This window comes from Triturus cristatus, chromosome 7, assembly GCF_964204655.1.
Source record: "Triturus cristatus chromosome 7, aTriCri1.1, whole genome shotgun sequence".
NCBI classification, from domain to species: Eukaryota; Metazoa; Chordata; class Amphibia; order Caudata; family Salamandridae; genus Triturus; species Triturus cristatus.
This window is the reverse complement of record NC_140590.1, coordinates 488,705,920-488,732,748: the sequence shown is the minus strand read 5'-3', so window position 1 is coordinate 488,732,748 and position 26,829 is coordinate 488,705,920. Positions and strand designations below refer to the sequence as shown.

At 42.6% G+C, this 26,829-nt stretch overlaps 1 protein-coding gene across 1 annotated transcript in view; it reads right to left on the bottom strand.

The window, feature by feature from the left end:
* Positions 1 to 9,911: 9,911 nt before the first annotated feature.
* Positions 9,912 to 26,829, bottom strand: part of LOC146809966 (bMERB domain-containing protein 1-like) — a 329,341-nt gene continuing 312,423 nt past the window's right edge. The window contains exons 6-7 of the mRNA XM_085616839.1: positions 20,079 to 20,239; positions 9,912 to 14,756 (exon numbers count right to left, since the gene is read on the bottom strand). Coding sequence (XP_085472965.1) covers positions 20,118 to 20,239 — 122 coding nt within the window. The 3' untranslated portion in view covers positions 9,912 to 14,756; positions 20,079 to 20,117. The remainder of the gene's footprint in view (positions 14,757 to 20,078; positions 20,240 to 26,829) is intronic.

Here is a 26,829-nt window from a genome sequence, read left to right as displayed (position 1 = left end):
GATCAGAATTAGCCCACATTTTCAAGCAGGAATAAAACTAGAAGACTTAGCAGTAATTTTCAACTCTCTTAACCCTGCTTTTCCTCATCACAGCGCTTACTTAGGAAGTGGACAGCATTTTTGAAACAAAAACTCCAGTCCTAATATTTCTGAAACTTAAGTTTCCACAAGAGACCTCCCGATTATACAGTCACAAATGAACCAATGGTCCAAACTGAAAGTTTTGTAGGGCGTGGCGATGAAAAACAGACTAGGACTAATGGACTTCACTGGTAAGCAATTCAGGCACTATCTTCGCTCATCACTTCTTTTCATTCCTTAATAATGAGGAATACCTGAGCAAAAATCATTTTGATCTGTATTAAACCTAACATAGCACTCTGCGGTTGTTTCTTTTATTACAATAACCACTGAACACTTTATTTGAACAAGCAAAACTGAACAGTTTCAAGATTCATGTGGAAATCCATACGAGAATACCACTCTGAAACAAGAAGCCCTTATGTTCTCCACCTTTAATTAATGATGATGAACAGAAATATGTGAAGATGCCCAAGTTGCTTCCCTTTGGATTTCTGTCAGAATGACCTTATGAACTTTCACCCAGGATGCCACAAGCCCCCTAATCTTAGCATCTGAAGTATATTAGGACAGTACAACCTGTGCCAACAAATGTGCCAGGGTGATAGTCGATCCAATGTGTGCTGGTCTACAGAAGTTTTCCTACAATTACCCCATGCACCAAATATTCTATATCACTGCCTAACTGTCTACAAATCCAAAACCGATCAACTAAAAACTGTCCGACTGCAATCCAACACATGCCACAACTTCCTCTCATCTCAGACTGGTGGATGAAAGATAGGTAGCAAAAGAATCCACTGAGAGATTAAAAAAAAGATTCGAGAGATCATAGCCTGGAACCTGAGATTAGGTTAAATAATTGGGATCCGCTGGATGAATCAGTGTGAAAGACTTCCTGATTTGGAGAGTCAGCCCTGTTAGGAGTCACTGAGCATCTTACAGCAATTCATGACATCGGAGGGACTGCTACGCTGATTCTGCTGGATTTAAGCGCAGCATTTGATACAATTCCACATTCCATGCTTCTCAGCAGACCTGTGGACAGTGGCATCAGGGGCTCTGCCCTGCAATGGCTTTGCTCCTTTCTACAGAGTCGCACCTTCCAGGTCACTTCCTTGGTTCACCATATGCTGGTTGGTGTTCCCCAGAACTCTACTTTGAGCTCTATGCTTTTCAACATATATGTTCTCCTTTCAGAGGTAGAGGAGAATTGCATGTCCTATCGGCCGTGGCTAAATGGATGAAATACAACTGCTTGAAATTAAATGGTAATAAAATAGAAGTTATGGTGGTGGGAAATCAACCACAGGTTTGGGGACCATCAGGCGGGCCTGAGGAACTAGGCCCGGTTCCTACTTCTAAGCAGGCGGTAAAGGAACTGGGCTTTTGCCTGGACAGCAAACTTAGGACGGACTCTAAGATTATTAAGGTCTCTGCTAATTGTTATGGGCTCCCTAAATTTTTGCATAAAATCCTTGGGCTGCTTACTGTTTCTGCTCAGAGAACTGTTGTGCAAATGCTTATTACATCATGTTTGAGCTGCAAAAATGTTCTGTACCTGTGAGACTCGAAGTCACTGAAATGCTGCTGCCAGACTCGTATGTCATCTTTCTCAGCACGTTTCAGTTTCAATCCATCTACACAAGCTTAATTGATTGATTATTGAGAAGCAGGTCAGGTTTAAGGCATAGTGTTTTATGTACAAGGCTATGATTCAAAATGCCCCTATGTACTTTAAAAACCTGGTGTCTCTGCATGTTCCTAGCCGTCTTCTGCGTTCTTGCAGCTTGGGCCTCACTGTCATCCATCGCGTGAAATTGGCTAGACAGGGGGGTGTTTCTTCAAATACTTCTGGCTCAAATTGTGGAATGTGCAGCCTCTCTGAGTAGGAACCTCTACCTCTGTAGAGACGTTTTGAAAGGTGAAGACCTGGATATTTTAGATTGTGACTGCTTTCTGTCTAGTCTGATCGTATTAGCGCTGGGAAGCCTTGTTTGTGCAGCCAGGCGATTTATAATTGCAATTCAGTTCAGCTCCCTAAACTGTCTGGTTGACATAATAACCACCAGAAGGACAGTTTTCATTCTCGGAAATGTCTGAATCTTTGAAACCAGTGGTTAATGCCAGTGGGTCTACAGGATCCAATGGTCTGAACAAGAGTCTAACTTCAGTAACTCTGTATTCTATCCACCAGAGTCTCCCTCTCATGTAGACCACCAGTAGGCTCAAATTCCAGCTCACTGAATACGAAATATTTTATGGGTTGCTCTGTATGTATGTTCCCATTTGAATTTGTAGGAGAATGGAACCATAGACAACCTGGGAGAACGTTCTGTGGAAGATGGTTTGTCTTCACTTGATGAGCTGCTGGAAGGCTGTGTGCTGTCCTCTGTATTAAATTGCATCTACTTTCTTCAAGACACCCACCTCGTGTTGTTCTTCACAACACGTTTTGAAGACAAGCGCTCAAACCCATGCCTCAGGACAGCACCAGTACGACCATGTGTTACTTTCTTGTGCTGCAGACGGACAGGCTAGTTACGGCGCTCTGCTTATTTTACTTTTCAATATACGCTATACGGTGCAGCCACTATGGATTTTGTGGAACTGTTTGTGCCCCTCCGACCACGTTGTTGAGAAGCAGGCAGTGCTGCAGAAATCGTTGAGAGGCAGTTTTGGAGTTGGTCGTTCGGGTGCCAGGCCCTGCGTGCTGAGTTGACTGCCACAAACCTTTCACCCTTAGCCCAGTCCCAAGCTCCCATCCTGTTAGAGCATGCTACTCAGCCCTTGTACTCAACGCAAGCTCTCATCGCTTCCATCAATTTCCAAAGTGCCAGAGGACATTTTTCTCCTGGCCTCTGCGCACACTCTGCAGCTCAAGCGTTTCAACACAAGTGTCAAGCCTGATTGCAGAAGCATGTCGGGAATGCTTGGCGGATGTATTTTGGGACAACAATCTCTGGTTCCACGTCCTGGTTGTGGTGACAGGCACTGCGCTTTCAATGAGGAGCAGTACAGGGAAAAACGTGCCTCATCACCCTCCAATCAACATCTATTCATACGTCAAAAATCTGGCATTAGTAGGCACTTTCTCAATTATTTTATTGTCTGTAGGATTAATATGGGGGAGATGTTCTTATCTTTACCCAAGGCCAGCTATTCATTAGCACAGTCCAGCCTAATCCTTCGTGCCCACTTTACTACATCGTTATTAGCCTGTCTTCAGCACTAGGCAAGCTTAACTGTCATTCATTATTGGTTCTAGGATCGCCATTTTCAGCATTTGCACATCTTTCTGAGGCATTTTAGTTGCTTATTCTTTGGGATGGGCACATCCTCCTACTTTCATTCATGTAAGCGCTCCTGAATACTTGGTTGGATTGTATTTCTGTTGGCTCTTGTTTTCAGGCATTTCAACTGCAGGATTATTTCAGCTCAGTGAACGGTAATATATTCGTTTTGACACTGATAGACACAAACTTATTGGTTGCTGGCTGCATTTTATAAAAGTTTCTACAATGTTTACTTCCATTTATGTTGTTGTGGGTACACAGTTGCTGGGTCTGGTGGAATCATTAGAGTGCTCCACATTTTCGGTGCTTGGTACTTTCTACATATAGCGATAATTGTGTTTTCTATATTCATATTCTTTCAAGATGCAAAATGCCAATATTCCACCGCCATTCTTAGCAGCACCTGGAATTCAAAAGTATAAGTGGCTTCAATAGTTTAAAAACTTGGACAGCTATTTAATTGCTATTGACGAGGACAAATTTAATGCAAGAAGGAAGTCGTCCCTGCTTTATGATTGTTTAGATGCTGAGGACCAACACATATTTTACCATTTACTCACAGCTCTCCACCCCCCGTCACCAAAAGGGATAATTACACAGAAGCTATTAATAGACTTAAAATCATTTTAAAGATGACATCAGTATTATTGTAGAATGGCATCGTTTTTTTTTTTTACCAGGACACAATCGTTGTTTCAATCCATTGATAATTGTCGGGCTGAATTAAGGGTATTAACCTCAACATGCAAGTTCAATGGTAACCTGAATAATGATTTCAGGGACCAAATTGTGGTTAATTGTTTTTACAAGGGTATCCAGTGGAAATTGTTATGGTGTCAGAATCCTGATCTCCAACACTAGAGATAGCCAGAGGAATTGAAAGGTCGACCCAGGCTTCAAAGGAATAGAACAAAGGCAAGGAACATGTAACTAAAGAACAGGCCAAGCAGTTACAGTCAAAGCCAAATACCACAATTCGCTTGATAAGGATTCAAAGAAAAGTGGGAGATCTGTCAGTAGTCCCAACACATGCTTCTGGTGTGGATCCAGCAACCACTTGGACAATGCTAAGATCTGTCCTGCAGCCAATAAACTGTGTTTGAAATGTAAAACATTGAGGCATTTTGCAAACGTTTGTAGGATTGTGCAAAATGTGAGGTTTATGAAGGAAGAGGAACCTCATTTTTACCTTGAGTTAGCAGAAGGATTAGACACTAGGGTAGTGTTATCCATCAAAATGATGGCAACAATTTAGGCTAATGTTAAAGGTGGTGATCCCATTTGTGATGTCAGTATTGGTAAGACCAAGTTAAAAGTCACTGTGGATTCTGGGCCACCTATCACCATTATTACTGACAGAATATACTATTCAGTGTGGTCTTCAATCCAATTGTTGCCTCCTGACATAAGCACCATCGCTTTTGGTAGTCATAGTATTGACTTAATGGGTTTTTTCGATGACATATTGTCATTTCAAGGGAGGTCCATCACTGCTAAGATTTATGTGGTGGTACAAGGATACAATATCCTGGGGTGGAGGTATCAGGGAGAACTTGGTATGGTGTTCAGTCCAGGAACTGAATGTCCCATATCTTTAGTGGATCATGTTGCTCAAACCTGAATGGTAACAAAGTTACTTGAGGATCATCGATCGCTTTTTGAAGATCATCATGGGTTGGTGAAGGGATTCAAGCATGACATTTTTTTAAAAGGAGGCTGTGCCAGTTGTACATAAAGCGTGAAATGTTCCATTGAGTGCAAGGGGTTACTTGAAGGATCATTTAGATAAGTTGTGTTCTGCAAGCGTCTTTGAGCTTTTTCACTCTTGCGAGTGGGTTTCCCCTATTGTGGTAGCCAAAAAGAAAAATGGTGAGATGAGGCTCTGTGTTGACCTCAGGTCTCTCAACAAAAACATTCTGGTGGATTCTTTTCCCCTTCCCAAAATTCAAGAGATGTTAGCACAATTGGGGAATGACAAAGTATTTTCTACTATTGACCTGATGGCAGCGTACCACCAAATAGATTTGTGTGCTAATTCCAAATCCATAACCACTTTAAGGTGCGTACTTGTTCCTGCGCTTGCCTTCCTACCTAGCACCAGCTGCTTTGACCTTTCAGGAATTAATGCTTACGCTTTTTGGAGACAATAAGCATGTTTTGGTGTACGATGATGATATTTTAATATTCACAAACAACGAGGAGGAACACTTGAAACCTTAGATGGTGTGTTGGGCACACTAGAAAGAGAATTTCTGATGGTAAAAAGGGATAAATGTTGCTTCATGGATCCAGAAGTAGAGTATTAAATCCAAATCTGATTTGGTTGATGCAATTAAAGCAAGCCTGGCACCTACAGATAACGATCAGTTAAGATCCTTCATAGGGTTGTGCAAATACTATTCCAGGTGTATACTGAGTTTTGCTTTACGAACTGGACCCCTCAGGAAAATTTTATGCAAGGGTGGTGAATATGTTTGAAGGAATGAGGAATGTGAAATGTTTGAAGGTTTGAAATAGTTGATTGTGGATGCTCCTGCTTTATCTCCTTTCAACGATGACGCTAAGTCCATTGTGACAGTAGGTGCTAGTGGGGTTAGTTTGGGGGTAGTACTATCGCAGATGGAGGGGAAGAATGCAATGTAGCTTTTGCGGGGCTAAGGTTAACTACTGTACTATCAAACGCAAAGCACTGGCTTGTGTATGGGCAACTAGACATTTTTCAACATATCTGTGGATGCAAGTTTTCCTTCATAGCGGATCACAAACTGTTGGTATTTTTACTTTCGGAAAATAATTTGAGTAAGGCAAGTCCTAGGTTGGTAAGGCAATTAGCAAAAATGTATGAGTTCAACTTTGATGTGAAACACATTCCTGGAACCAAGAATGCCAGTGTGGATTTTCTATCCAGGTGCCCAATTAAGGATAATGGTGAAGAGACCATGGTTGATGAGGTTGAATGTATTGTTGGGAAAGTGGATGGTATGGTAGTTACCAGCAAAACAATTTCATATAGGCAGTGGAAGAAGTATGCTGAGAAAGACAATTGTCAGGTCACCTTAAAGCAATTCATTGACAAAGGTTGGCCTCAGGGAAGGAACATAAGTGATGATATCAGGCCTTTTTACAAAGTCAAGGATGAGCTGTCTACTGAGAATGGGTTGGTGCTGCGTGGGAACATACCTTTCCCCAGATTTTCTGAGGAAGCGGTTGGTAGATCTTGCACATCAAGGTCATGTTGGCAGGACCGGCACATTAAAGAAGAGTGCATGATTTTTACTGGTGGCCGGCAATGGATAATGAGGTGGATGTGTTGGTAGGATAATACATGGGTTGTAGTTAAGCCAACAAATCCCTGCAGGTTTATCGAACTCCTTTGTGCCCAGTTGAGTTTCCGAAGGGTCCTTGGGAAAAGTTGGGTATGGACTTTGTGGATCCTATGTTTGATTTACCAGTGTGTAGGAGATACGCCTTGATATCGGTGGACTACTACTTTAAGTGGGTGGAGTGTACATTTTTTAAAGAACCCAACACAGAGGCTGTAGTATGGTTATTATCGTCTTTGCTTGAGAGGCAAGGCTATCCCCAGGTTATAGTCACTGACAATGGAGTGCAGTTCAAGTCTAATGCTATGAAGGAGTTTATTAATGACCATTGCATTAATCATCTCACCGTTGCTAGTCCACAAGGCAACGGAAGGGTAGAAAGAGTAAAACGGATGTTGAAGGAAACTGTTCAGGTAGCATTGGCTCCTGGGGTAGATATATCGAAGGTTGTCCAAGATAGGCGTTGGTGTTACCAGAATACCCTGCATTCTTCTACAGGAGACGGGTTCCCCCATTTGTGTTGTTGATAAGTAGGCACTCTTCTTGTTATTTGTTACCTGCGTGGGTCTTGGGTTAAACCAAAGTAAGTACAAGAATTCCTGGTACTGCGGAGGTGCACAGCAAGGTTGAAGAAGAACAAATGAGAAGCAAGGTAAGGTATGATGATTAAGGAGATTAGGGAGGTTACATCCATGTAGGTGACTTGGTGAAGAATAGAAGACCCCAGAGTCAAAAGAAGCAGTGTTCAAAGTACTTCCCTGCCACACAGGTGCTGAAAGTTTCAAGTTATGCTAATTTGGTTGGGAATGGGAAATGGTGGAGTAAGGGTAGAGCAGCTCTGATCAAGAGAGACCTTGATGTTGGTGCGGGTGTGGGGTTGGGGCCGACTGAGGTGCCTGATTCAGAGGCTGAATGGTGGTTGGAGGATGAGTTGAGTAGGGATAATGAGGTGGAGTTGTCGGGGCAATCCTGGATCTAAGGGAGTGGGAGATTATTGTTCTATTCATGAGAATCAATAATTTTCTTTACACTGGCCATCTAGGAAATCTACTAATGTTGGCCAGGGTAATGTGGCAGATCCTATTTGTTCCTCACCTATCACTGGAAAGGTAAGCAATATTAGGAATACTCTTCTACCTAAATATTTATGTGATTACATCTTGTTTTAATCATGAGACTTGCATTAGGATTCGGCTGTTTAATCATGAATTATCTTTTTCAAGTCCACTTTTGTTATTCAGTTTCATTATTGCTATGAGGGGCCTGTGTTGTATTGCATTTATTTTGTACAACGCAAACGTTATGATGGCCGTATTGTGTTATTTTCCATGTATTTTTCTTTGCAAGGTATTTTTGTTATCTCATGTATTATAGTCTATAATTGTTTGGGGTTTGTTAAGGTGGCAGATGTGTTAAGGATTGTTCTGTATTTAGGTTCCCATTTGGAACTTGTTGTAGAATGTTGCCACTGACAATTTGTGGAAGACGGTTTGTCTTCACCCGATGACCTGCCGGATGGCCGTGTGCTGGCCTCTGTTTTAAACTGCATCTACTGTCTTCAAGACCCGTCTCGTGCTGTTCTTTACAACAAAATGGAGCAACTGACAGGGACAAATGTTGGTCATTACTATTACCGGCATGTGAGCCTGAGATTTATGAACAATCACTATGTTGTAGGTAACATAAAACAAGACAAAACAAGCAGGGAGTGACTGTGTTTTAGAGGCGTTTGGAGGGTAGAGGCCTGAGAGATTGTTGGGAGAATCAGTGGCTGGAAAAGTGGTATTTTGAAATGAAAAACAGCATTCTTGAAGACATTTACATCTCTCCAAGCTTGGAGGTACCTATAAACTGTACAAAAAGAGTTAAAGAAATTAGGAAAATGTTCAATTTTCAACATTAACATAGAGTGACTGTAACTTTCCTCGACAAAGTAATACCAGTTGCCAACCAGCTATAATTTACAAGGCACAGGAGGGGATGGCATTAGTCAAATGATGAAACGCCTGTCTCATCCAATGCTAGTGGCCTGCCAAAGGTGGTGGTAATAGCTACCTTATTTATACATCAGCTGGCATGGGGGAAGTATGGTGGTGGCCCTCCCGCAGTTCAAAGATGAAGGTAGCACCTAGTGGGATTGGGGGTCTGCACTGGCCAGTCATGCATGTGTAGTATGGCAATGGTGGTTCTTGTCTCCCCTGAGCACATAGTTATCTAAGTATTACCTTCCCTGTGATTCACAGGCACCCCCAGTAAGAAGGGAGCGCTGGGGATTCCCTTGCAGATGCCATGAGTATGTATAGAACTAGTAGTAGGATTTCCCTTTTGATGGGCAGGGATCCTTGCTTACTCCAGGAAAGGTAATCCTTGGAACTAACGCTGTGCCTTGGAGCTTTGAATCTGGGGAATGTTCAGGTTTCCACCTGCACTTCTGGCATGCTAGGGATTCCCCTGAGCTTGGGGGTTTCCACCAGGCACTGTTTCAACAAGGAATATCATCAGTGCCACCATATAGAACATCAATATGGTGGTGCTTAGCACTGTCTCGCCATTCTACCACCTTGGTTCAGCTGCCCATATAATTGAGTGCAAGTACTATCAGTGACAATTGTGTGGTGGCAAGGTTTAGGGCTGGTAGCATTGGTGCTTGTCCCCTGATCCTTTTCCTACTGCAGTCTTCAGCTCCAGTCCCAATGAAGACAGCTCAGGAGTTCTGATTGTAACCTTTAGGCAATACTTTCCAGTAACAGTGATATGGTTTGATGAGTTAATGTACTCGTTGCACAATTATGTGTATGTATATGTCACTTCAAGATTTTTTGTGCATTTTATGTTAGTTCCTTGAAGTGGGGGATAATATCAAGCTGAGAGGTTACAAAGTCATCTGATCTTTTAGGGCCTGATATACAAAGCCATTTAGTGGTCGCAAAACTTCCAATCGGTTTGCACATACAAAATTGTTTTGTTAAATCTACTAAACACATTTTATGATTCTATAAAACATTAATGAATAACAAAATAGGTTTAGAAAGCATAACAAATCACTATTTTGAAGGGGATGTTTAAGGCGTCCCTTCCAAATTGTGATTTGCAATGCTATGAATCAGTGGTTTACAACCGCAATTTTGGTTGCAAACCATTGATGGGTTAATGACTCTTCAAAGGAGGTGGTAACCCATTTGCAAAGAGAGACAAGTCCCAGCAGGCCCCATCCCCGTTGTCAAAGTAAAAATACAGTATGTTTGGAGGTGGGCAGTGGTCCACTTTCAAACAAACTTTTTTTTAAAGTATTTTTTTTCTGAAATGCAGACCCATTTCCTTTAAGGAATGTTTTAAATAAATATTTATTAATACTTCATTTAAATGCAGTCATAGACATGGTGGTCTGCTGTCCGCTGAACCCAGCAGGCCATCATCCCTGTTATGGCATCCAATCGGAGAAAACTGAAAATTGCAACCCACTTCATGAATGTTGATGATGTAGGACAAATTGTGACCTACTCCGATTTGTGATATTGCAAACTGACCTAATAGTACAGAGGTTGGCTCTTAAAATCAGAATTAAATTGCAAAAAAGTCAGTGCGCACTTTGCGACTGTGTGTGTGTGTTTGTGTGTGTGTGAATCTAAAGAAAGGCGAGTTCAGTTTAGGAAATTCAAGGTTTCCAAGAGACAAATGTCTCCAGTGCTTCAGATCCATGGTGAAATCCGACACAGACACCAGCATACCCGACTGAGAGTCTGTGGACCAAAGTGTATTTATTACGGGGCTGTGACACCGGAAACCACACCCACTGTAGCTATAATTCTGGTGATTGACAATCCCAGTGAAACCCCATCCTAAAGAACCTTCAGAATGGGAACAACCTCCTAGGGTTCATTCAGCTAAAGCTTTCAATGTTCTCCTTCCTCAACTGTATCCCCTGTATTTTTCCTGAATTACATGGTGGACACTTCCAAGCCATGACCACTGGCATGTGCTGTATTAATTGGTGGAAAAGAGATCTTTGGTGGCATACCACAGAAAAGGTAGGATGGAATCAGCCACCACTGGAGCTTATTCTGGTGTTTTGCAGCCACTGGAATCTGTCCCTATTCCTGTGAGCCTGGCAACCACAATGGGATGAGAGCAGAAAGAAGATAATATCTGTTGAGTTATGCAAAAGGTGCCACACTTTGGGTTAAAATCGATGGAATACTGTTCGCGCAACCTTCAATAGCTGAAATTAAATCAAGAATCCCTTTCATCACACTGTTGTATGTTTCAGTCAATGCCCTAGCTGTGAATAGTTGCAGTGGATGCCCTAGCTGTGACTGGCATGCCCTGTCCCAGTGTTTTGTGCTCGCTGTGTCCCAGGACCCAAGCCATACTTCACTGATGAGGTCTCAGGGGCCAAAACCAGCCTGTGGTTGCTTAAGCTCCCATCTAAGGGGCCATGCTGGGTAGTTCTGCGTAGACTGTTCCTATTGGAGCAGCAGCAAATCTGATTTGCATATGGCAGGGGATGTATGACGATACAACGCAAAGATTTACAACGCATGCCTTTACACAATGCAGTTTTTACATTGCAACATTCATTACAACGCATGTTTTTACATCACGTCATCACAACGCATTTTTAGAAACAAATGAATAAATTTACAACGCATTCCATTACAACGCATTCCATTACAACGCATACCATTACAATGCATATTACTTTTAGGGCAACAGTAGGGTAAGTGTTGGATAGTGTAGGGGTAAAAATTACTATTCCCATTATTTACCCTACATTGCGCTGTAATGGCATGCGTTGTAGTGACATGCGTTGTAATGACATGCATTGTAGTGACATGCATTGTAATGGCTGCGTTGTAATGGCATGCGATATAAAGGATGTTGCGTTGTAATGACTGAGTTGTAAAGGTAGTGAAATGGAACGACTGCATTGTAAAGGTTGTTTCCCATGTCAGGTCTATGTCGAACTAGGGAAAGAATTATGTCAAGCAAAAACTGACATTAGTATAATTCTGTATATTGGGATTCCCCACGAGAAACTTTTTCTGGTTGGAATAAACTCAGTGGTTGTCTTCTAAATAGTTCCATATCGTGGACTGATACCTCAATACTAATGACAGCTACTATCTAGGTCTTCCACATGGTTGCAGTTTATGGGGCTTTGTTTGGTAATACACACATCAGCATCTCTTCGAAATTACCCTGCGGCCAATCTGGATTGGGACCAAGTTATGATGGAAAAAAGCTGAGCAGGGATCTTTTACTCCAAAACTCAGTAAACTGCAAATACAGCAAAAACTAGGCCAGGTCGGGGACTTCCAGCCCATCTATCAGCACTCATTTTAGTTTGGCAACCCTAATGTTTCATGAATTATTCAGAATTGAAGTTCATATATTGAAGATTGGGTTCACCTCTTTTATAAGGACTACAATGAGGAAGCGGGTGCAGAGGTAATGGTCCAAATTAATTGTGCATGTTTTTTGTTGCACCTTTCAATGTGAAAGATGGACTGAGTTGATGCTAAATGTGTCTTCTTCTTAATATAGAAGCAACAAAGGAGTAAAATGGATCTGATGCAGTGTTGTCACAGGGCACTAACATTGTATGTAACCATGCTCCTCAGATCTCAAGTGATGTTTGATGGTACAACGTGTCTTGGTGATAAATACCTTACCATTTTAAGCTCCTCCCACACATTTCCTCTGTGCCAGATGCTATACAAAAAATACAATACAAATAAGTCACGTACAAAGTAAACCTCTGTGGCTCTCCGGGTGCCTCAGGTAAGGCCATTCAGTAAGTAGTATTTAGGAATATTGAGCAATGTGGTAGTTTGCGAAGCTTCAAGTGGAAACACATTTGGAAAAGGGAAGTTTATCTCCTTTTGCAACCCCTTCATAACCATTTTGCATTGTGCCTTAAATATCGTCCTGTAGTTGAACAATGTTTCTTCTTCTGTTCCTGGAACTTATGTACGTTTTTTCTGTACCTCCTCCATCCCTCAAGAGAGCCTGAAGCCCCTCTGTGAGTGCGTGTATAATCTTGAAGCAGCCAATCAAGATGCATACGGGACACGTTACCTTCCAAAAATGCAGAATGGGAAAAGTCTTCCACAGTGAGATTGACATTTTTGTCTAGAGACCCCTCAACTGTGAATGGTGTGAAAAGAAGTCAATGGTGTTATCAGAGACGTAGCACTGCTCTCTGTTGTCTAAGGTGTCACATGCCTTTGGCCCTGGGCAATTCAAGTGATAGATCTACTGTTCAAATTGTGACCGTGTACCATCTAGGGAACCCTGAATGTAGAAAGTTGTTTCATTCATCACCTGTATGAGCCGTGCAAACTCTGGAATAACTCTGAATTTTAATATGTCATAAGGTGAGGCCTTTGTATTCCAAGGGATATCTCTGTTGTCTGAGGGATACACTGTAAGATTCATACAACCAGGTTTTGTTGCCGGCTGTGTCATGCTTTAAGTTTTAAGCAACTGATGCTATAGTTGAGCTGAAATTAAATTATTAGTCTGTGCATCCCGACAGATAGCCCTGTTCTCTGAGGTGACATCCTGTATGATAGGTGTTACTGGTGTACCATAAATCTAGTTCTGCTATTTTAGGTGATATGTGACAGAAAGACACATCTCATTACTCCAGCCTTTGATAGAGCTAAGTAGGAGCTGTAGCTGTTGATGAGAGAAGTGGCAGACAGAAGATGATGTTGCCAGATATATGCCTGGCTCTTCCTCCATTCTACTGGCCTTTTACCTGAAAAATGTCCCAAATTCCCCCAGCGATGGTCTGCCTCTGATTATTACACCCTAAATAGTGTGGGAATAAACCAGTCAAAGGACCAGGTAAGAGAGTTTGGTACCTCCAGATATGTGTTGCATGTTAGAGAATGCACACCTGTTAGGGATCCTATTGTCCTGCGAAGGCAGTTGGCCCTTATGGGCAATTTCAAGGCCGAAACATGTGTACAAGAAATGATGGATGATGAAAACATAATTTTCAATAAGCATTGGAAACTAGGCATTTTAATTTTGTTAAGGGTACCCTCCGAATAAAAAGATACCTTTTAGGGTAAATCCTTAGATATTGTTTACTAATCTGAATCCCTGTGTTTATCCAGTTGGAAAACATCCTGGAGCTCCCAATCATCATCAAGTCTACTCCAATTGGTTTCAACCTGCTTGAGTGTGGGGTGGACACCAATGATGAAGCATATGATGATCAATAATGGGTGAGATGTCCGCATCCAATTTCCTAGGACATCTGCATCATCAGAGGTGACAATCAATTCTGTATCGTATTTATATAGCTACATGCCTGGTGTGTATGGAACTACATGGACTAGAATAGAAAATGAATACATGGAGTGTAGACAATTTATGCTGCAGCCTGCTGAATACTGACACAGGTTTTGTACAGGAGCTCTTCTTGATGGGTGACATGTCTCTTGAAAGCTACCCTACTCCATGTTTCCACCAAGAGTCTCTCTTCTATTGATCATGTCCGGAATCTGGAGGAGGGCAGTGCTAGACCTCTCACCAAAGTACAAATCAACTATGTCATGGAGAAACAGAGGTAAGGTTTGCGGTCTGTACAGCATTTGATGGTAAAGCAGATGTTCTCTTTTGTTGAACATGACTCAACTTGGATCCATTCCAGTCATGATATGCTGCAATTAAACACAGGGTCTACCAGAACCTGAAACCTAGATCACAATGGTATGTGCCAAAGACGTTATCTTCACTGTCATTGCTACAGAACCAATAGCAGATTCAGAACTTGTGAAGTGCACCAATGTCAAACTTGCAATCACCTTGACGTGGTCCTTTTATTTGTGACTGTGCTGGTTTTAACCGAGAGATGTATGCTTGGGTGTTCCATCAAGTGCTCAGAATGGATATTCCTGGGCTGTGGCACCAGTATAAAGGGATGTCTCAGCTTCTGTCGGATGCCTCAGGAATCTTTGTGGCTTTTTTGATTTTGTGCTTGGTTGATCATGGGAAGGATGGAGGGCTCTCAGAAGCAAAGGCTGTGTCCACTGAAAGTGTGCTATGGAAAAGACAGGGATTGAGAGTGACCAAGAGAAGAGATAGAGAAAACAAGAACGTGAGAGAGAGAGAGAGAGACAGAGAGACAGAGAGAGAGAGAGAGAGAGAGAGAGAGAGAGAGCAAGAGAGGGGAAGAGACAGAGAGAGAGAGGGGGAGGAAGAGAGAGCTGTGATTAGTGGAGCACATTTGACATGAACAGAAGCAGGAAAAAGAAAGAGCTAGTCTTTCTTTGCTTATATCATTATATCAGAGTTGAACTCTCCTGACCTACGTCAGAACTAATCTCTCTTGACATCATCAGAGCTGACTTCTCTTCACCTGGGCCAGAGCTGACCACCCTTGATCTCTCAGAGGAGATTTCCCTAGACTTGAGTCAGACCAGACCTCCCTTGATCTGTTTCATGCCTTATTATCTTTGACGAGTGTTATGGCTGACCTTGCATGAGCTTTGTTGGGCTGATACCCCTTGATCTTTCTCAGGTGCAATCTTACTTGTTTTAAGAGAGATATCAAGCATTTATTAGTAGGCAGTCTAGAGATTGTGTTCTGGTGGTGGTGTGACTTTGTTTGCTAGCGAAGTGAGTAGTACTCTTTGAACTTGTAGTAGGTGTATTATTCCAGTCCAGTCCAAAAAGGTGTATTATTTGTGTTGGTATTAACTGTATGAAGATAGCCATAATGTTGTTTGTCTATATCGCAATCCTCATCCAGCGGGTTTAGAAGGCATTTTGTTGGGTCTGCATATGTAGGTGGTGGAGATGGTGGTTGAGAGTGAGTTGGTGAGCTGTGTGTTTTTTTGCAGAGTAGCCTTTTGTGTAATAGACATGAAGATGTGAAGTTGTGAAGTTGTGAAGAGTGGCATGTTGTTTATTTTGTTTGTGTCTGTTTAGGGTGGAAGGTGTATGGGTTAGGGGTGGTGATGGAGCATGTGGGTCATGTCTTAAGCCTCTAAATCATGCAATAGATGGAGACAGGTGAATGAGTGTTGTTGTGTTGAGATGTTTGTGGTTGGTGTTGTTGAGGATAGAAAATTTGGGAGTGAAGATGGTTTAGGTCTGCATTATTTGTGTATTTATGAGGGAGAATGGGTGTTTGTTTCTATTTTGTGATGGAATACAGCATAAAGTTGTGCTTGTGTGCAAGAGTTTGATGTGCTAGTGTGTGTGATGTGTTTTATTTTTGTGGAGTAGTGAGATGAGATATTGATGTAGTGAATTTATGTGAGTGATTTAAATGTAAAGTAATGTTGGAGAGTGGAAGTCGAATGGTAAAGGGATGGTGATGTGCATTGGAGGACTGTGTTTGCGGTGTATGAGAGGGGATGTACAAGGGTTATGAGTGTTTATGTTGGATTTGGTAGCAGGAAGAGGTAATATGTGTCGTGGAGTGTAAGGATTGTTGGGTTATGTGTTTTTGGTAGAAAGAGGAGGTGGTTTTTGGTGGTGATTGATATGAGAGAGGGTTGAGTAAGGATTTGGTGGGGATGGAATGGGGTCTGTTAGGAGTAGATAGGGGGCAGTGCTGGTGTTTTGTATGAACAGGATGTGTGTGTTTGTAGGGATAAGGGTTAAGTATTATGTGGGTTTGTGTTGAGGATGTGTGGATTTGATATTGTTATAGGACAGAGTGGTGCTTAATGTGAAAGTGAAGGTACCATTGTGTGGCAGTTGGGGTAGAAGGGTGTATAGATGTGTTTTGCACAATGCTGTAATGGCTGTTGAAACATTGAAGCGTGGATAGGCTTTGTTAGTTGTACATAAGTATTCTGCATTTGCTGAGTGTGTGTTAATTATGTTTGTGACTGTGGATGGGTTAAAGTGGCTGCTGGTAAATGGTAACATGCGCAACATTACTGGCCCTAGGCCTGACCTGGCCCGAACAGGTATAAACAGGCAACTGCCCTTGCCCTCTTCACCTTTGGCCTCTCCGCCCGGGCTGAGATGCCCTGAGCCTTAAGGTTAAATAGCGCTAGGTCAGGTGACCTTTGTCCAATGAGAACCCTAGCCCTAACCCTAACCAATCATATCCATAGCCCTTATGCCTATGGGCCAAAGGTAGACCTGACCCTTTCAACCAATCACAGCCCTTTCTCTAGAATCAATCAAAAGCCAAATCCTAAGCCCTAAGTCCAATAGAAACCCTAGCCCTAGAAACCAATAAAAACCATAGCCCTATCAGCCAATCAAAACTCTACCCTAAGCCCTAAGTCCAATAGAAACCCTAGTCCTAGGAACCAATAAAAACCTTAGGGTTATTAGGCAATCAGAACTCAAACCCTAAGCCCTAGCACCAAAAGAAAATCTAACCCTAGGAGCCAGTCAGAACACAGATACAACAACAATTAAGAGACTTATAAAAAAGGCATGTGACCAGAAGTTTGCAGGGGCAGGGAAGTGTTCCTTGGATACAGAAGGGCTCAACCCACACTCCTGTTCAACCCTTCAGGTAAGGCCCAAATCTAAAGCTACTAGAAATACAGCTTTTCACAAAAAGCAGATTAAGCAGGCTTCCAAATACCCTCTAGTTAGGCTCTGGGGTGTATCGTGCCTGTTTAGCTTGTAAAATGAGGGTGGGGAGGGTGGATTGCCTTCTGGAGGCCTTAGCACAGTGTAGGGTAAAACCAAGAGAGAAATGTAAACAGTCACAGGTAGAAGAAAACAGACGTTTTAAAAGTACAAATTGCACAGAAACCAAGAGATATTTTAAACAGTCATGGGTAGAAGAAAATAGCTGTTTTAAAGTTTCAAAATACACAGCACAAAGTCTGTGTCCTTACCACTGTCTTTTCCCAAAAGGTAATTGCACTATCTTTAGCCATACCTGGATTGTACTCGAAACATGTGATATTTGTAAACTGATCAGTTCCGTAGTTATTTTACTTTATTTCAGTCATATACAACCATAAAAAATACAATACAATCATGTGTAAAATTCACAACACATCAAGCTAAAACAGCTAGAAACAGACAGCTATAAAAATATGACAATAACCATATAGTGAATCACATTTCAAATATCATTAGACTTACACGTTTGGAGGGCAAAATAGTTGTAAAGTGACTAGTGCAACAAACATATGCATGAATCATACAATGGAAAACCATATGTGTGAAACCCCAATTCAAGAGGCATCGTCATGCTTGCGAGTAGAAAAACTCAAACAGTTGCAAAGTGACTAGTATGGGGATCCAGGCAATAAAAAAGTGGCAGATGCAACATTCTTATGGGAATCCCATTTCCTAAAATGTCTTTTAGCTTACATAAGTAATAAACCACCCCATTTAGAAAACGACACTCAAAGTCATAAAATGAAACAAAGAACAAACTCATCAAATAAAAAGAGTATTGAAAAGCCAGGGATTATAACATGGTATGACAACAATCATTTGGGTGTCACCATTCGTAAATCATTATCATACTTGCACTCAAATGAAAATCAAACAATAATAAAATGACTAGTGCAGCTGTTTTACGGATAAAACATACATGGGAAGGAAACACGCGTAGGTATCCAGGTACTTATGGGGCGACAAGAGCAAAATTCCAGTTCCTATGATAGTAGCCAACATGCATGTGTAAGTAAACAGTTCTTTCTAGGGTTACATGTATTGGAGACAGGTCTATACAACATTCACAAAGGGGCCGTATATGAGTAACCAAAATGGACACTGGAATATTCTATAAAAAAACAGAATTTAAAAAAAATCAATCACTATCCCTTGTTTGCACAAGGCTAGATCTTAAATGCCAAGCCCACTTTAGGAATATTGACAGGGCAAAGACAATCGGTTCTGATGTGTCCAATTTTTATAATTGTAGGGTCTCCAAATGTCACCTTGCACCCAGAATATAGCATAGTGGGAGTATCCACTTTGACCTCTGCGTTTTGTATCTGGGGCAAAAGAATAAACAATGCGCCTCAGTTTCTGCATTATTGTGACAGCAGGGGCATCCTCCCGCTGTCTCACTCATCTTTTCCCACTGAGCGGTAAGGACCTTAAGTGGCAGCGTACCAATTCTAAAGTGAATATAGAGGGTCTTGGCCTCGCGGGGCTAATTCTATCAAAGAAATGGTTAGAATTTGGAGCAACATTTTTGGGCCAGGAACTTGTTGATCAGGCCACCGGACCTCGGCTCTTGCCAAACTTCCATGATAATGTGGTCCCAATATACCCCCTTGATCCACTTGGCTACACCTTTTTTCATTTTATTTGGGTTATTCCGCACTTCCACTATTTTTAACAGCCTACACAAGGATTTGACTGAGTTCAGCCATGTTGTGGCACAGTTCTTATCTATAGCGATGAGCTCCTCAAGGGCAGGTCTATAGGGAGTCAGGGCGGGTGTTACCCAAATTCTGACACAGTAGTTCAGGATTTTAAATTGAGCAATATGATCAATTCCTTTTAGGTTCAGGTCTCACCGTAAACGGTATCAGCGGTGTACTATTTGGTACATACACAAAATTATTTTCAGAGCAGTTTAGCTGGGTACCATCCCCAAAGCCCCAGATTTACGCCCTGTACAATGCTCCTCCAAGAGTAGCGGCTCTATATTTCAAGGGCTGGAGAGACAATTCTACTTGATGTTGACTTTACTTTTCCAAAAATAGATTCTGATCTATGCTGAAGGATGGATTTACTTTTTGGGAACTGGTGATCCCAGGACAGGGTATCAGTGAGCCTGACTTCTAGGTAGTCAACATTCCTGACCTGCTCAATGGAGGCTCACTCTACAACCATTTTACTTCTGAATTTTCGATGAGGGTTTAGGACCATAAACTTAGATTCCCCAGTGTAAATCTCTAGGCCCCTGTTCTTGTTAAATCTCACAGAGTAATCCAGCAATTCTTGCAAACCCATTGGTATAAGTGGCAGTAACAAAGTGTTGGCAGCAAACAACAAGACCGAGTTGCTGAAACCTTCAGACTTTGGTGCATCGTGCTGGCATGTATTCAGCAGCTTCACCACACCGTTCCTATTCAAAGAGAACAGCGTGGGAGCCAGGACACATCCTTGCCTTACCACCAGCTTAATAGGGATCCTATTCCTCAACTCTCTTTGGGCATCCCACCTCACCTGTGCATCTGTGGGTGTATGTAATCTAATTAAAATATGAAGGAGATCCTCTGGTATTCCATTTTGCCCCTGTACTTTCCACTGGCTTTCCCGGGGTACTAAATTGAAAGGAACCCTCATATCCATGAAGGAGCTACATAGAGATGATCTTTCTTTATGGAAATGTACTTTCAGCAGTTCTGTAGTTATCTGCATTGGCATATCAATACAAAAAAGTTTCAGAGCAATCAGCAACTCACATCACCTTTGGCACGTTCCGTGTTGGTAACGTCTAGGGTACGTTCTACATGATTGAACAGGTGAATCCGCAGCATTCTTTCAGAAGCGTGAGACCTGTTTTTGTCGCATATGGTGTGGAGGTTTGTTGTGCCCTGGAAGTCATTTTCTTCTTCTCTTTTTTTGATGCTAGGAAAGAAGAGTTGGGTTATTGTCTATGACATAGTAAAGTAACTGAGTTGTTTGTGAAATAATTGGAATCTCTAGCAGTTAAACGGCAAGAGTTACAGGGTACATATGATTCACATTTTTATATACAGAGGTTTTGGTTGGATTACCAAATTGAAACTAGATTGGAACTATGATTGTCAAACCTAGCAACTCCCTTCAGGTTTATGAGTAAGTAGCAAGCATAGCAATGTCGAGAAGGGGAATAATCAGGAGAGTGGAAGAAGCAACGGGTTCTCTGTGGCCGTAGATGAGGGTGCAGATAGCCAATGGAATTGAGTGGAAAATTTCCAAGGTGGAAAAATTAGGCTGCGTTATTGTGGATGTGACTTCTTCACAAATATAATCGCCCCTCCCCCACCCACAACTCTACAATGGGTAGTAAGGACTTGTATACCTGGTTTCCCCATCCTGGAAACCCACCCACTTGGAGGCTATGTAGAGTTGAGGTGCTAATCTTGTCAGGGACAGGCACTAATTCTAGTCCAGACTGTAGAAGGAAACGTAGCCATAGGCCATTCTCATGAGTGTATGGCTGATATATGTGGTTACACCTAGATACCCAATTTACATACACCAATCACAAAGCATGAGACCTTACCTAATATCCATGTGCTGCCTATGCATATTTTCTCAAACAATAGGGAAGAGTTGTTTATGTCTCCCTGCGTGCCCAGTTAACCTATTGTACAAGTGTAGAGGATCATTTTCATTCATGGGGCGCTAGCTATCATTACTAACACATGCACCCATATTTACAATAGTCTCAATAGTACCCCCCTTTCTTAAAATAACATACAGAGCAGGCTTTCTACGGGTGTGATAGTGATGGGATTCCCATACATGCTCTACCCAAGACTTATCGAAGACCGGGGCCCAACTATGTTCACAGACAGGACAGAATACTATCCAAAATGCAGCACTCCTACACTTTCTACAACTATACAGCATGTTCTCACAATTGGTACAATGCATTTCTTGTGGGATATACCAGGTGTACTGCACACCTGTTATCCTACAGAAGGCCCATGGCAGAACAAAAGCTCCTCTTTCCACATGATGTTGGCCATCTCTCCTGGATACTACAAATCTGCCTCTAGCATTGCAAATGGGTCCACTCTATACTATACTTGGCTATAATGACCCTAAGCAAGTCCTTCCGATTCTTCGGTCTCGTACAAGTCAATAAAATAAACATTTGCAATCTCTCAACTTGAAGACCTTTGCATTCACTCAGGGTATGCTTAATAGACAACCCCGAAACCCCTTGGGATGTGGTGTTCCCCCAGTCTTCTATACATGAAGGGGGCTCAGAGTGTGTGTGTGTGTGTGTGCGTGCGTGCGTGTGTGTGTCGGAGTGCGCAACATGTTCTGAGCTAACACCAGGCTGAACCAGCAGTGAAGAGAAACAACAACATGACTTATTTGTTTCTTTTTCAGTCAGAGCCTGCCAAGCCCCTTATAAGAGGGGCCAGGGCACCTTAGAAGGAGCAACCTCCAGAGCACCACTCATCTGAGACGGGAAGAGGTAGCACGGAAGTGCCTGTGGCAGAGGTTTGGTGCAACTCCCACACTAGGACCAGGACTCTGCCCACAGGCATTGGAAGGTACACACTATGGATAGAATGTTGAATGAGGATATGAAGTGGTGATTGCACATGGGTGATTAGAAAAAACACTTGAGGTGGGTGAGTTAAGGAAGTGGACGCTCTCCGGCAAAAGCGTCCCCTCCAACACAGGCCCCTTTTTGTCCCTGACTAGCACAATTGTGCCTTGCAACGGGATCTTGTTTTGTTAATGGTCTGCTGGGAGGGGACAGTGATAGCATTTTTTAGATTGTTAAGCTGCTTATTGTTTACAGCTGCATGCATGGTGTCCCCTGCATATGCAATAAACTAAGGGGGGGTGTTGTATAGGGACATGCAATTTATTTTAATCCCTGCAGATCCATTAAAAGATAACAGCATCTCTTACGCTGAATGAGAACAAGCATTTTTAAATTTACTACACAAACCAGCAATCACACATACCTGCGTGGAGCATCAAGTACAGTCAGATTATTTTCTCTCTGCTCTTTTATTATGGGGTTTAAAATACCACTAGCAAATAAATAGCTGTGGCAAGGTGCAGTTTCTGTTTTTACTGTGTCGTCTCCTGGCGTGTTCAGCAGCATTGGTGGTGGGGCACAAGGGGGGGGGGCATGACAAATAGCACTGGGGCGAAGGCTCCATCTGGCTCCTCTAGAGTCACCACTGATGACTCTCTGCAGATAATGAATAGAACCTTGAGGGTTGGGGGTCCAGGAAGAGAGAGGAAGAAGGGCAATGAGAGCTCGAGACGAGGGATCCAGGCTCCATTGAATTTACAGGTTACAAAAAGCTGTGAATCCAGCAGTAACATACATGCCAACATTTTCGAAGAGGAAAGTGGGAGAGTTAAAAAAATAATCGGGAGAATGTATAACCTCATTGACTTCTAGTGAAACAGGCAATTTCAGGCGGGAGACAGCCAAAATAAATTCATTTTTTTTCTTCAAAATTTGGGAGTCTCTGGATTGAATCGGGTCTATTGGCATATATGCAGAGTGGAAGGCCCAGGCTCTTAACCCATAGCCCCAGCTTGTGCCAGTTGGAGGGAGAGCACAGTGCAAGATGGGGAAGCACCGGGAGAGGCATGGTGGTGCAGCCGTGGTCCAGAGGCAGGAAGGGAGCCAGAGTACATTGCACCAGCTGTAGTTTATTTAAAAGACCATCTTTCCTATGCACAGTGTTTTTTTCATTGTTATTTTCTCCTCCTTAGCTCTGCTGATACTTTCTTGGGGTGAGTGGAAGACTGCCATGGAGGGCGAGATGGACATGGCATCAAGCAACCAATGGCGAAGCAACAAAGTGGAGCAGAGGTGGGCAAGCATTGGGCTCTGCAGAAAATAGACAGAAATACGATTTTTTCTAGAGACAAGAAAAAGAATCAAAAGCTTAGAGGGCGATAGAGGAGGAAAAAAGAAAGACAGCATGGGAATAAATAGGAAAACGATGATAGAGTATTAATGAGATAGAGGCGAAAGTAAAGCAGCAATGAGGTGTTATGAGGATGATGACAGTTGGAAAGGTGATTGAGAACCGAGGGTGGAGATATAAAGGATGGAGAAAATGGAGGAAATAAATGGAGATGGTGCAAAAATCGAACAAGTGGATGCGAAACAAAAGTAGTGAGGAAAAGCAGATAGGAAAAGCATAATGGAAATATAATGATGGGCTGGAATGGGAGAACAAAGTAGTAGATTAGAAAGACAGAGAGAGGGAAGGAAAGAGAAAGGATGGGAGAAGAATGGAGAAATGATAGGATGGTCAGATAAAATGGAAAGAAAGGTGGGAAGCGAAGAAGCGAGGAAGCGAGGAAGGAGACATGAAGCGAAAGAGCAAAGGAGAGGGCAATAACTAGTGATGTAAAACAGAACAATAAATGATGTATTAGGTCATATGATTTTGGTTTAATTCTTGTCCCTGACATCACATTCACAAGCTATCTGAGCTATTCTTCGTGTCTTCTCTCCAAGCAGGAGGAGTTTGCAGTTTTAGATTGTCAAACACAGTAACCTCTCCTTAATCCCAGCCTTTCCAACGAGCACAGAATGGTTATGCCATCAGCGTTGGCTAAGCCCGCCCCAGCCAGTGACTCGTGGGATAGAGTTGATGATTATAAGTAATATGGGCCTCAGATCTGGACTCTGGGAGGCCTACAGTAGACTACATTATATCAGTTAACTGGACAATAACACTTCTAAATAGAATCAAGAGATCTGCAAGGGAAAGCCCTACCAGCTTTGTAAACAAGTGCTCCTGGCCATCAGCCATCAGCCATTGCCAAACGGCCAGACCCTCATTCAGAGTTAGGCTAGCATCTGATCAAATTGAATGAGACTGCATGGCACTGAAGGTTCAGGCAGATGCATGCAGACTAACACTGGGAAAATGAGAGGGCAGAGCACCAACAGCCCAAATTACAAGACACCATTGGCTTAAACCTTGATATGCTTCAGTTCTCTCTTTTACTTCCATCTTGGTGTACAGATCACCTGGCCTGAACGAAGCAGCTCAGAAGTAGACAATGTGGGGAATGTCTGGTCGACCATATTCGAAGTACATTACCGCCTATGGTGAGTGTAATACAGTGGACAGGATATCCATCATCTTTTGATGGAGCATCCCATCAGCTAAACTCTAAATAAGGCCTTCATCTGTAATCTTGACATATGTAGATGCTCCCAATGATTTCAACCTCAGGTCTTGCCTAATGGTTTAGGCAGACCACTATCTTATTCAATTTCCTATTTCTATTGGCTCGTATTTAACATTGAGCAGGCCAGCCATACATCTAATAAAGGTTTGTTTTTAAGCACGACCTAGTAGATTCCTGGAGGCAAGCTACCGAGACTCATGGCACCGGCCTACTTGCAGGTTTCCTCACTGATCAGATGTTTATCTATCACCTGATTCCTGCAAATTCAATTAATTCCTAGAATGGTTGGGAAAAAGAGTGTTTTTCGCCCAGGTCCATTCAGAAACACTGCTTCCCTGTTCTCTATATCACAGAGAGTAGGTCTTCTTTTAACTTTCAGGGGAGCTGTTCTCGATTATAAACAAACTGGGGGATATATTTATGAGATTTGTCACGCAGTACAGCGCAGCATATCACCTTGCTGCGCTGAACGAGAGGGAAAGGGAAAGAATGCGCCTTTCCCCCTGTACTGGTGCCATTTTGTCTGCCTAGCGCCACGTTGCATGGAGGATTGTTTTTGTGCAGGAAGAGGCACCGTCCTGCACAAAACAATCTTGAGAGGCATATTTCTCTATCAAAATGTGCAGCAGAATAGCGACGTATCTGGGTATTAAATATGGCCCTGGATCTCTGCAAATGCCATGGGGCATATTTATGAGATTTGTCGCATTGTAACGCAGCCAATCATCTTGCTGTTCTGCACTGCGTGACAGTGAAAGGGCAGGAATGCGCCGCATTTAAAAGAATAAGAAAGGTGACCTTACGTGGGTTCATAAATATCATTTTTTAGTTGCGTCGCTCTTGCACCACCTTACACGATGCAAGAGCGATGCAACTGGGGTCATAAATATGGCCCCACATTTGAAAAATCAAACCTTTGCAATTGCTCCTTGACAACATTGCTGGTACCGCAACAGGAACATCAGTCCAATCTCTGAAAGCATTCTTGTTTTTTAGCAAAGTCTGCTCCTAGCCCAGTACCCGCTGTGCCCCCTGTGCTTCTCTTTGTCACCAATTCAGAGGTGGCTTCTCTGCTCTCTTTTGAAACCCGTTCTCCAGACCACCCCTGCCCTAGTTCTGTTTTGGGGGCAGCTTCCCACTGGCGTTCATTTCTTCACATATACTCTGAGCCCCTCCTTACTTTCAGACCCCGAAAGTGTGGAAGAGAGTGATAATCACTTGTTTGCAAAGGCTTAATTTGTTCCACGAGACCCTCTGAACTTGAGGCCGATCTCTGTCCCACATTGGCTAAAAATGCCATATTTAACTGGCAGTGTGCCTACATTGGTCTAGCTTCAGGACGGCCAATTGTGTGACGTTGGGGCTGGCTGCGGTCCTGGAAGTGATGCACTTGATTCTAGTCCCTGGTGATGGAGAGTTCTGGTCCTTTTCACCTATCTGCTGCCTTTGGTATGTTCCACCAAGCCATTCTGGCTGAGGCTGGTGACAATAGGTAAGCCAGGGCCATTTGTAAACTGGATTGGCTCCTTCACTGGCCAATGCTCACAGGTTATCTCCCCATCCATTTTTAGGTCCTGCTGCTTTCCCATCTTTTGTGGACTCTGCACTGTTCCCCAGACTGTTTAATATCCATGTCCAGCTGCCAGAGATCCTTATCTCAGCACACTGTCTTAGATGGTTTCCCTCTTCAAATGATGTGCAAATCACTATCCAGCTTGATAAAAATATGAGCCATGCCCTTCCCTGCTACTCTGAATGTCTTTCTCCCTTTGCACGAAGGATGAATTAAAATGTACTCACAGTGAGATTTTTACAGGGCTAAAAAGAAGCTTGACAGTCATTGCTCCTATTTTGTCATTGTCTTTCAGTCCTCCTCGATCCCAAACCAACAAACTGGCACACCTAGGCTTTCTTCTGGATAAGGATCTCTCAATGTCCAGTCGTATCAAGCAGTTGTTTCCTCATCCTTCCCTCAGCGGTGTCTCCTGAACAAAATGTCCCACTACTTCTGCCTGATGTACAAATGCTGCTTGCTATCCACTGTATGTATATTTTCATGACTTTAATATAGTAATACTTTTTATATGGGCTTCCAAGCATTCCGCCTGGGATAACTGGGATAACTCCAATGTGTCCAAAGCCATGCAGTCAGACTTGTCTGAAGGTTTTAGAAATGTGATCATGCCACCTTTGCCAGGTAATGGCTACACTACCATCCCTTGCCACAGCACATTTTGCTTAAGGCTTTCTATCTTGTACATCAGGCATACGCCTCAGTACAGTAAATGCAGCCCTATCTGTCCAGATGTAAG